The sequence below is a fragment of the Heliangelus exortis genome, chromosome 3 (genome assembly GCF_036169615.1).
Source record: "Heliangelus exortis chromosome 3, bHelExo1.hap1, whole genome shotgun sequence".
Classification (NCBI taxonomy): domain Eukaryota; kingdom Metazoa; phylum Chordata; class Aves; order Apodiformes; family Trochilidae; genus Heliangelus; species Heliangelus exortis.
Genome location: NC_092424.1, coordinates 48481713 through 48494373, shown reverse-complemented (window position 1 = coordinate 48494373; position 12661 = coordinate 48481713). Strand labels below are relative to the sequence as shown.

Here is a 12661-nt window from a genome sequence, read left to right as displayed (position 1 = left end):
AGAATTATCTACAGTAAAGTTTTCAACATAATAATCAAGGGCAAACATTACCGAAAGAAGGGTTTGTTGTTTAATATGTGCATTTAAATATGAGCAAAATAAACAACTGAATCTAACTGCAGTTAGGAAGCAAAGGTAAGCTGAAAAAAAAAATGGATTTGTGATCAGCATGAGAAAACCTCAACCAGCAACTACACTAAATTCTGATATTATTGTCTCTGATTCTAAATAACTAATAACATTTAAGTCAAGCAACACACTTGATCTACTGCATAATTTGCATGTGATGTGTTTACTCACAAACAATACAAAACTCTGCAAAATAAAAATTATTGCAGGAAGAAGTCCCAGTAATTATTTGATGGGCTCTTCAGTTTTCCAGCAGTAGTGGTGAGGAGTTCAACTAATAGAAACATCACAATATTAAACAGCAATGTTCAAAGCCAAAGCATAATAGATAAATAAATGATAAATGGTCTACTGTACTTTGATTTCCTTCTCTCCCCCCTACAACAATACTTAAAATAAAATACAAAATGTTCACAAAGCATGAGACTACTGCCATGTATTCTTCTGGGGGGAAAAAAAAGCAAAACGCTATTAACTGATAGAAGTTGCTAGTGATTAAATGAGTGCTACTGATTAAATGCAAAGCCACACCTAAGAATTCCTATCATTATCGAAGAAATACTTTTGCTCTGTCCATCTTGAAATAGGGAGTTAGGAAAGAAAGAAGTTTGCTAACCAACCTCATGCAGCCTAGAAAATCTGATTTGTAATTTTGTGTATAACTGAACAAAACACATATTCAATTAGACAAACTGAAGTGACCACCCAATGAATACCAAAGGCACTATTGTGTCTTTAGTCAGCTCAAGAAGAAACATGAAACACCTTTGATCAAGCAATGTAAGGAGATACATTACAGAGAATGAAGGAGCTAATGGAAATGAGGCCTCCTCCCAGTTTTTACTACAGAAGGGAGATGAGAACAGTAAACACCACAAAGAAAAATCTTCAACAAACTCACAACATAATGATTTTAGACTGACATAGTGTGTGGAAGGGCAGAATTCAGAGTTCAACATTCAACAGATGAAAGAAATGGCTGGGGACTCAGAAGTGGTTAAACCACAAGGGGCTGTAAGAGTAGGTTTTCTCCTATTCTCTGAGATTCAGTGCTTGCTCTCTGGATATAGCAGATACGCATTTAAACAATCCCACAAGTTCTTACTGTAAGCATCCTGAAACATTCTTGAGGCAAACACCCAACACACTGGGAAATACGGCTTTGTTGCCAGGACCAGGCAGATGGATCACACGGCACCAGCACTCAAAAGTGATATGAAGCAAAAACTACACAAGCTAGAAGCGAACTGGGACCAGGACACCACTGTGCCTCCAAAATAGGCTTTAGTGTTGAGATCAAAGCAACCACCACTTGACAGAGGATTCAGGACAGGGAACTCAGCCAGGATTATGGCATGCAAGTAACTAAGAGTAAAGTAAGTAATAAAACTGTTCCCCCACCCGTGGCATAAATAGGATCTGGTACAAACAACAACCTATCTGGGCAATTTGGAACATTTGCAGTAGAAACACAACTAAAGCAGTGTGGTCAGTTCTCTACTCGACTATACACTTCCTTGAGCTGTTTCAATATTTTTTTGGCAAACAGTGTAATGTCATCAGTGTATCTGAGCAGGACAATATAAAGAATGTGTAATTTCAAGCAACTACTCTTTGATTACCGAGTTAAAATTGCTAAAAGGTACAACATTTTATTAAAAACTTCTTAAGACTTTGTAGTTTTTTTCTATTACCACGATTTCCTCAGAAAAGTAACTTGTAAAAAAACCCAAAACAAGTCTGTTAAGTCTAGCATTTTTTACAAGTCAGGTGTGCAAATCTTGCTAGTTCTGTCTCTGTGGTTTGTACTTCATTACTACGACATATATCACTATGGTACAAATGGCAAATAAAACTTTTTTTTACTTACCTATCATATACATTGAGTAGCCAATTAAGACACATGTCTACACAGAGAGGAACATTCACCATATCTTTATGTTTCTCTTCAAGTCCGCTGTAGATGGTAGTGAGACAGCTGATCACATCCTGGACACCAATCAGCTGGTCATTCTGACTCAACTTGTGCTGTTTGAAAACTTCACTTGTTGTGTTCAAGTCCAAGAGGTCCACTAAAAACAGGTGATTAAAAAACAAAACAACACAACCAAAAAGGGTGTGAATATAGATGCAGAAGCATGGCATTCACAATACTTGTTTGTATGCATATTGTAGCAAGCACTGCAGACAATTAGCCAAGAAGTGGCTTTCTTTTAGGAATACTAAAGTGAAAAACTGTTCCGTCAGAAGTCAACAGCATTTTGGTACTATGTATTTACAAACCCAAAAGAAACAACAGCAATACAATTACAGCACTGCACTATTCAGAAAAATAATCAAAGAGACACAGAAGTAGTCTGTGTAAATAAAGGATCCTAACTTCAGATGCACAAACACTGGGAGTCCTTTCGGCATAGAGAGTTCTCCACATTTACTAAAAACCAGAATCACATTAGATAAATATTACTTTTGATTAAATTTAAACCAAAGCAAATTCTTAGGTAACAATATTCTCCTCAATGCAGTAGGAATGTACTGTAGTTGCTAAATTAAGTTCCTTAAAATAAAGCAAGGAAGAACACGGGGAAATTATTTACTGTAGTTTTCCAGAACACAAATGATATGCTTTAATGAAAAATACTTTGATCTCCTTTACCACAGCATGCTTTCCACAAGCAGCTGGTGATGCTATGGATATCCTAGAGGTGACAAGAGTTTAGCCCCCAAAACTTCACAAATGTGATTGTGAAAATCTGGGGTTTGCATGATGAATATCAAAAGCTGACTACGAACACTTCTAATTTCTTTTGAAAAACAAGGCAGAAAAGAAGAAACTTATTTTGCTGTAAATCAAGGAAGAATAATGTAAGTAAAAGGATGGTGCAATGTGCAGTGACATTTTTTTGACTGAAGTGTGGACTTCAGAAAGAAAAAATAGTTGTCATATATCAGTATGATGGCTACATCATATACAACATAAAGTTGAAGTATATTCTGAGCTCACATAGAGCTCTTTCTGGAGAGCCAGTAACACATTTACACCTTAAATGTAATCTCTCAAAATATATGAAATATGACAATCTCAGATGTGTTGTAAATTGCTCTGCACTGATAATGTTCAATAAGGACTCCAGAAGGGTAGTCTCTACAAATCAGGGAAGTCTAGTTTGGGCAGGAAAATAAATATAGCAGAAAAAAGCAAGGGCAAGACAATAGTAACCACTATGAGCAATTCTGTCAAGCACTCAATGAGCATCTACTGAAAGATAAGATTATGGGCCAAAAGGTTACATTCCCAATTCCACTTCTTCAATCTACCTTTCCTAACATCACTGTAAAATGAGAAATTGTACTTCACAACCCTAAGTTTTTCTCTCCTTCACTCACATCTGTACATTCTTTTCTAACTTTGAGATTTGCAAGGGTTTTAAGCTTGTTTGCTTTTTAATTTCTTTTTCTTAAAGCCCATCACTTGGGCTTGCAAACAAATACTAGCCATTTATTTACCAAACAGGCACAGTTGGTAATAGCAGCAAAGCCCCTCACCACTAGAGTTTGATCTGAGGTAGCCAAAAGATTTGGCAGCATGCTACAGTGTAATTTTCTGCAATAGCTGGAAAATATGCAATACACTGGAAAAATATACACAGGCATAAGTATGAACAAAACAAACCAAAAAACCCCACACCCCAGTACAACACAGACTATTATTTTGAGGGGTGAATGGAGAGGGGTGAAGCCAGGTGCAAAACTGTAACGTGCTATCTGATCACATAAATACTGCACATGGGAGAGATGGCCACTTTTCATGCTTCTCCTTCATGATTAATATGGAGGGAAAAAGCCCTCTTCAAAATATTCCAGCCAGTTTGGAAGTAATATTTTTTCCAACCTGTTTTTGTACCTAAAATCTGGCCTTTTTTAAGCCAATGCAAACTTGACGTGATTTGGAATGCCACAAAGTTGTACCCCACTTGGCTTGGCTTAGCATAACCACCCTTGCACTGCACAGCAATTCAACAGAGACTGCAGTAAGTCTGCTAATGTCACGTCTCGATTTGCTGGCATTAAGATCTCACATTCACATGTCTGACAAAGGATACTAGAAAGAATTGGGAGAAATATTCTCAGTATTTTCATACTGAAAGGAAACTCTGCCACTGTACTTATGCAAATTAAACAAAGCTTACACTTTCAGATGACACCTTTCATGGAGAACCACCATTACATTTTCATTTCTGTAAGTTTTAAAATAAGCTGGCTTTATGAAGATGGAAAAAGCTAACCTGAGACTCACATGCTATTGCTGGCATGAAGCCCAATGTACAGAGCTTCTAGTGCATTTTTGCAGTACCATTCTGCATCTGCTCAGATGTGCTGAACAACCAATCTGGCTCTTAAGCAACAAATAGACAGAAGGGTCCATTCTACAGCAAGACTTTCCCAAAGGAGAACTATAAACAGAAACCACGTCACCCAGCACAATTCAAGCAGATGTGACTGACTCAGGAGCAAGCAATGACATGCAGCTGCTAAAGGTAAAATTGAGGCTGCTGTAAGCCCACAGCAAACAGGGAGGCATTGCTATGGAACTTGTGCATTAGAAAGACTTTGTGAATGATAGAAATTCCTGCAAAAAACTGGATGGCTCTTGCTTTTAGTCCAGTGTGCCTTTGTGTTCGCCCCTTAGCCTTGTGTGGCTGATGTTCCTGTTAGCATTCTCAAATTTAACATCACCTACAGGAGCTCAGTGAAAACAATTTCTGAATATACATGGTTGGTTTGTTCCCTTTTTCCCTTCCAGTTCTTCACTTCAGTATCTGGGGAAAAATAATTTCTTGAAAATGAGCTAAAGTCTGCTGCACAAGAATAAAATACAGTCAGGGCCTAGTGCTGCATAGCTGCCCAGTACAAATACAACACAGGATACTCCCTCTGGCCCCATTCTTCTTCTACTCCAGTGACAAAGTGCTCTCAGTGTGTCTGCCTCATGTACTCTGAGACAGAGAAGCTAATCAAGAATTTGTTCTTTTCAAAGTGCAGCCTTCCTCAGCTTCCTGCAAAATAGATACATGGAGGTACCTACACACACATACTACTCCCTACAGGAATCTACCTTCCAAAAAATGATGAAACATGACTCTGTTTGTCTGCTTCTGAAGGCACAGGAGGAGGAGTGATAGGGAATAACTTCCCCAGAAACATGTTTTTTTGACACCTACTGACTTGGAATAGAGACTTGGCATTAGCAAGATTTCCAAAGTAACAATTCTCTAATCACATACTCCTGAACCTGCTTAGATAGCACTAATATTGTGTTATCAGTCCTCACTGCAAAGTCAAAATCTATCAGGTCCAAGTGAGACTGTGCATCCTGCTTGACTGAAGCTCTGCCCTTGGAGTTCTCACCAAAAACATCTTTGCAGAATTCTAGACGGGGCTTAACTTCTCTCCTTTCCCCAGAAGAAGGCATTAGCATGTGCCGTGTTTAACTACATAAGCAGTCATTCACAGGACAGAAACAGGCTGAGAATCATTCACAGTCAAAGCAAAAATGACCTGTTCCTTGACAAGAAATAATCTGCTAAGCAACCAACAGCAAAAGGAACGGCACTGATTATATTTTTGAAGGTCGTTTTAAAATTGTGCCAGATCATGAGTTCCGTTTCATAGAGAGAAAATTCCTGTAGCCTTTAGCTTTGTGCATAATCTGTAGTGCCCTTCCTAGAAGCCCAAAATGTGTTCTCACAAATTAAACCAATCCTCCCACAAATATGTGCATGTAATAAAGATTTTTTTTTGGCTGCTGTCTCCTCTCAGGAGAAAGGATGCAAGCTAACAGCTTCACAAATAATGAGGCTGATTTGATTTGCAGAGGTGACAGTTTTACTCCTAGTTCTTTCAAACTGAAATAGTCTCCTTCTTAATACTTCCTTCTGTCCTCTTTCCACATTCCTCTTCTGAAACTGGAGGCAATATTCACCTTGATAGGTTGATAGTTTTGAAATCTGTGAATGAGGAGACCTAGCCATTGCAGTTATTACAGAAATTAATATATTTTGCAATAAAAGGAAGAGCAGAAAGAAAGATTCTCCTCAAAGCTTATTAGAAGTGAAGATTCTTCTATACAGGTCACTAGACAGTCTGTACACCTGTCAGAAATGGGCAGCATGATTAGCATCCAGCATGTGCTGTCTCTTTTTTCATTCTTCCCTAGGGAGCAGAATGCACAATGAGAATTTAACTTTGCTTTCTGGTTTCTTGCTTTGCTATTGGTTTTCAAATATTGCTATTTGGTATGTGTTGATGCATACTTTATACTCTGCACACTGATAAGCAGAAAGCTCATAATGCTCTTAGTCTTGCAGGGAGATGAAACTGTCTTGTGACCTGATCTCTTGCACAGTGAAGCTCAAGGCTACACAAAAAAATACAGTTTTTCTTTCAGTGCCAACAAACAACCTTTCAAAGGACAGGTTCTGCTTTTCCCAGATGTAAGACTCTGAGTCCAAAATCTTGAACTTGATTTGAAATTCTGTAAGAACCCAGCACAGCACAAGAACCTATTTGAAAAGGTATTCCAAAGGGACTGTGTACTGTGTAGATGCATTAGAGCTTTCTGGAGTCACTAGCTACCAGCACAGGCACAGTTTCATTTGATATAATACAGATCTGAAGTCCAACCAAGAAGCTACTGCCAAGATCAGGCTGTTGTCTTCTAGGCTGGAGGAAAACCAACCACCTAGAGGTCAGGAAGGGACCTCTCTGTGTAACTCCTTCCTTGGTGGCATCTTTAGGATGGCTTTGCTCTTCTTGTGCTCCTACTCAGGCTGCAGTACTGTACACCCTTCAGAATTTAAAAGTCCTTCCATAGTAAGGGCTCCTGAGTTTAAACATGACAATTTAGTAGTGCTGTTTAACCTCTTTATGTCAGCTGCTGCCAAGACCTTTTAAAAGGTTTTAAATCTGGGACATTCACACTCATCCACAACCCACATCTACTTCAAAAATTGTCCAGTTTCTATTTATTTTTCTACTTCACTCCGTTTACTTTCTGGGACATGTGTGGTGTGGCTTTACTAATTTTTTTTCCATTCATACTCCTAATAATTTTAAAAAGCCCTATTCTCATGATCTCCTCAACAGAATTTCTTGCATTCATCTCTTTCTGTACCCCATAATATCCAGTTCTATGGTTTTGCTATTTTTCTTCCACACACTCTCTCTTCTCTGCCTTCTCACAAAATCTCACTTCCTTGTAAGTTTTTTGACCTTATGGTTATCTCTGTCTTCATGTGTCTTGCCCTTCCCTATAACATAAACTATTTCTGTATTACAAAATACTAGTTCAATACCAATTCTCTAAAATAAACATTAAGCAGTTAAAAGGTAGCTCAGCTCCCCCAAAAAGTACCATATTTTTCTTCATCCTGATTCTTAACTACAATGCAGAAATGCCAGTGGCAGGATGACTCCAGAGAGTACAATCCAGTTTGTTTTGCACAGGAGAATCAGGTGAGAGCCCAGAACCCCAGTGTGATACTTGCTGTGTGAATGAGAGCATGGTTATTTCCTGTCTAACTCAGACCCTTCCACACATCTCCAATATATATGCGCATATTAATAGTGCTTATAATAATAGTTTCTTTTATCAGAGTAGCTTCTTGTGATTAAAATATACAGCAATACCAACTATCTATAACCAACCATACAGATTTGTACCCTTTCCCCTCATGCTTTGTGCAGCCTGAATTCCTACTTACCTGGAATTCACACAGCAAGATATTCTCTCTAAGAGGGAGGACTCTTCTCTAAGTTATCTAGCAGCAACAAACAAACAAAACTGGAGCAGAACTCTAAAAATATCATATAATATCCGAGTTTATGTCAAAGGTCAGGACTGAAGCTTACACCATTTCACAATGTTTTGAATTACGAACAATATACAATAGTCAAGAGGTTCCTTATTCTCCTATCCCTTCTCCAAGTATTCGAAGTGGGCAAACAATTTCATCTTAGCTGCTGCACTTCTGCACTGCTGCAATAATGACACCTTCTACTGGGAGTTTTGCCAATTTTGTTGGTTGACAATCTGTCAAGGATGTACCTGGTCCCTTGTTAAACATGAACGTTGTTCGGTTTAAGCTGACTCTCCCTTCCCCAAGTACTGCTGAGAAACAATTTGTCTTAAAGGTCAAACTCACAGCACAGTGCTTTCTGCAGTCTTCGGATTTTGATGGCCGTACGGTAGGCAGAGAAGCGTACATTGTTCAAGTCAGCTGAAACAGCAGAAACAGAATCATAAGCAGCCCTAAGAAGAGTGTCCATACATTTCCTTTACATATACATTTTTATATTTTGGACGAAGTCTGATATCCCTTTTTGTTCTCTGCAATGAGTTAATAGGATATGTCAGAAGAAATAAAGCTGAGAAGTTTGGACGTCAGTTCAATCCGTCCGCAGGAGACACCTCTGGACTCTGAGGCCTTCAGAGATTGGCACACCAAAAATTCTGACACTATCTTGGCACATGTAATAACCATATATGTAACAGGGTTTTACATACATTATGCAGAGTTAAGTAGTTTCCAGACAATTGTTCAAATACAGTATGTTTCTCAAATAATTTACAATTACATTAAGAAACAGAAAACAGGAAAGGTCACAGCAACAGAGAAAAAATGGTTTTTAAGCCATAATTTCTATGCTATGACTTTGTAAACGGTGCCTTGAAAGAGACAGTCAAGGCAGCCATAAGCTCTATTTTAAAAACTGATGGTTACAGTTACATTTTTTCTTACTTCACAGCACTGTACGTTTTTGCTCCTTATAAAGGAAGATTTCACAGTAAATGTAGGTGTTTGCAGGGCATGCTGAACTAGTTGCACCATAAAATGGTCTACTCTTTACTGATAGCACAGCTGCTCTGATCTATTACAAGTACTAGTTCCCTGCAAACCGGCATCCTGCTTTAAACACAGACAGCCTGGATCACTGGAGAATCCCTCATGAATTTAAAAGAAATAAACAAGATACTTCAATACACATTGAAGTATAGAGTCAGAGCATATAATTCTGAATTAAAATTGCTAAAAGGCAATTAACATTACACGGATCAAGGCAGAAGTTTCCTGCAAAGTGTGCCTCAATGCAAGATGCAGCAGGCACAGCTCATGGAAGCTCAGATGGGGTCAGTAGACAAATGCAGGCTTTTATTCATGGACTGAACATCAGATAAGGGTTTGGTTTAAGAAATGCACTCACCTAAGGACTGGAAGAGCTCAGTCATTTTAGGGTGATCCCAACAGGTTGTCTGTGTCTCATGACTACAAAGGAATAAGAGAAAGTTTCAGGCAACACACATACATACACAATACAAACAGCAAAAAAACTGCAAAGACACCAATTATCTCTGTTTAAGTGACAAGAAATTCCTCAGATCTTTAAAGTACATGATCTGTGCCACTCAGTTCATTCATTTCTTTAATCACAAAGTTAGACAATACCCGACCTATATTTAACAGTACTTATTTTTTATTCTAAGTGTAACTGTTATCAGTTGAACTCTGATTCTGAAGCTGAGGCATGCTAATAAGTTAAAAATCCCAAACTTCCCGCTGCTGCAGCACAATAAAATATTTATAAAAACACTTGAAAAATTAACACTTTAGTAATAAAAAACATTAAGGTTTTATTTCAGGATTCATTACATATCTGAACACAGGTATCAGAACACATAAAACAATTTTAAACTTGCCTATAACATTTAATGGAATGTGTGATTACTCTTCACACACCCAGTCAATAGGTATCTTCATTTAGGGGGAGTGCTCTACACTAGAGCAGAACAGATTCACTAGGCAGCAACTCTTAACCCACAGTTTAGCACTGCTGTTTCAATTCACCAAGGTTTCAGATGTGCAGCCACAGGGATCAAAATGTGTATTATGCCAAACATGTATTTCTTATTAATACAGTAGGTATAAATCCTCCTTTCCTTTTTTGTGGTTACTTCCTACTAAGCAACTCAAAGGAGGGAAAAACCCTGAAAATGATTACATTTTGATAAGAAAGAATTATACAACATACAATCAAAACTGCATCTTCTGCCAAACCTTAACTATTAAATAGCCTCCCCCAATTAAGAAGAAACACTGAAATAAATCTTTACGTGTGAACACATTGTTCCTGAATGAATTTTTTTTCAGGCCAATGGCAATACCACATGAATTATGTTCATTATGCTTCAAATTCTGAATAAGGTGGTCAAGGCTATGAGATGCAGAACACCAAAGTTAAGGCACCCAAAATAATCCAATTCAGTGGGGTTTAGGTTCTAGGAAGACACTTTTAAAACAACATTGTTTATCCTTGTCCAGAAAAGTAATTTCAAAAACAAGTAGCTTGACAATTATTTCCCCAGAAGCGGAACATCAATAAATCATCATGACACCACCACCACAGAATGTATCTGGGTTTGGTGCTGTGCCAAGGTAAAGACAACTGAATGTTCAGCGTGCTCAAAAACCCTGGTAAAAAAAACCAAAAAAACCAAACAACCTGCAGCATCTTAGAAAAAAGAAGAATGTGAAGTTTCAGTCAACAAGGGCAGAAAATATAATATAATGGTTGATACCAATCAACTTGTTTAATTAGCCCAAAGTAGTCGTGAAGCCGACTATCATTTTAAGCGGGATGCCATCTTTGTCATATTGACCATTTAAAATTGATTTCTGAAACCCATTCCATCTCCCCACAGAAATGGATTCAATATGTGAACAGTTTAACAAAGCTTGTTTTAAGGAAACTGCTTTACCTCAACTCACCTAACCAAGAAATGTCCACCCCCCAAACAAACAAACAAAAAATCCTAAAAAATAAAAACCAAAATACAAAGACTAGTGATTTTACTGACAACCTAATAAATAAAAGGATATCAGGATTTTCTGAGAAAAGACTCAACTAAAACACCTTCAGTCTTCTACACTAGAAGTAAAGTTGAGTGGCAGTACTGTCAGAGAAACTTTAAATGTGTGAATATCTGGAAATACATTTCACTCTATTTTAAATTCTGTAAAATTAGTGCAAATATTGCATGCAAACAACATGCAGTTTACCTGAGTCAAATCCTGCTTACTGCCTTAGTAACCATCATGATAAAATTAGCTGTAAGAACTTTGCTAAATCACAGCCTTTGTTTCTCAGTTCAATATTTCCTGGCATTAAAAAATGTTACCATGAAGAAATCCATTTCCTACTTGTGGGGTGCTACAAGGATCTCAGGCGGGAAGCGCTGCAGAAGTACAAAGGTTTAGCAGCAGCAAATGCCTCTCTATACAAACAATAACAGATCGATAGCAAAAGTTGATTTGGACTTCTCTTCTGGTAATTAATTGTTGAATTTTGCTAGGTCAAGAGACCTTTTATTTTTTTATTTTTTTTTCCTTTTTTCACAAAAAACCCCAAAAAAACCCAGCAAAAAAAGCATAAACGAGTTAAATACTTGTGCTTCCACCCCTCTCCAGAAATATACTGCTATACTCCAGTATGCATCTGTACTGCTTAATTAGGATGCAGACAATTGCAGTTTAGAATCCAGCTTCTAAGAAATTTACAAATCCAAATACAAGAAAAAAAAAACTGATGTTACCAAATTTTTACCTTAAATAAGGTTGCCAAGTTTTTAACAAGTTTATTACAGAAATTGTATGCTTTAAGTGCATAGTTCAACTAGCAATTTTATCTGCAAGACTAAAAACCACTTTAATAATGACAACATGCCATGAAATTTTGATGTTATTTTTCCTATTCTTTTTGTGCTTAACGTGAAGCAAAAACAAGTGAAGCAGATATATAAAATGTCTGTATCCTGCACTACCATCTTACTTCTCCATTTATCACAGAAGGGATCTGGACATCTTAATTCTCTCTTTACAGAAAAGCCCAGCACAGGGAATGCATACCTAATAACATAGAAACATAAAAAAGCCTTTCTGGTCATTATTTCAATTTAAAAGAGAAATACTTTTGTGCAAGACTGTGTAGAGACTCCCAGGTTTTTAAAATTTATCACTCCTCCTTCATATGCCACATGTGGCAGGTACTTGGGCTTATGTGAGAAAGGAGGCCTCATGAGCATCATCTCATGGAATGGAAAAAAGGTGAGAGAGAATCCCTTCATCCAGGCTTGTCCGTAATTTCCCCAAAGTCAGAACCACTTGACAGCTGCTAAATGATGACACAAGGTGAACGCAACAGTGTCAGCCTCATTCCAAAACTCCTAGCAAGAAATCACCCAAAATGGTCGAGCAGTCCTGTCCATGGGACGAGCAGAGAGGAGGAATGGGCTCACAGTGAGTCAATCCCCAACTCAGCAGTGTATTCAGATCAATGGAGGAGGCAACTCCACTGCTGCAGGCAGAGCTGATACCCTCCAAGGAATATATTCCATAGAGACAAGCTTCATTATTGAAACAGAAGACACAAAGCCAGACTACACAGGACAGAGCTGAGGAAAAAAAAAAAGCTAACT

At 37.8% G+C, this 12661-nt stretch overlaps 1 protein-coding gene across 6 annotated transcripts in view; it reads right to left on the bottom strand.

Annotated features, from left to right (window-relative positions):
• Window positions 1-12661, bottom strand: part of UTRN (utrophin) — a 345394-nt gene that overhangs the window by 51919 nt on the left and 280814 nt on the right. For all 6 annotated transcript variants that reach the window (XM_071740500.1, XM_071740501.1, XM_071740499.1 and 3 more), the window contains 3 exons: window positions 9394-9455; window positions 8334-8408; window positions 2000-2201 (listed from right to left, as the gene is read on the bottom strand). In XM_071740500.1, coding sequence (XP_071596601.1) covers window positions 2000-2201; window positions 8334-8408; window positions 9394-9455 — 339 coding nt within the window. The remainder of the gene's footprint in view (window positions 1-1999; window positions 2202-8333; window positions 8409-9393; window positions 9456-12661) is intronic.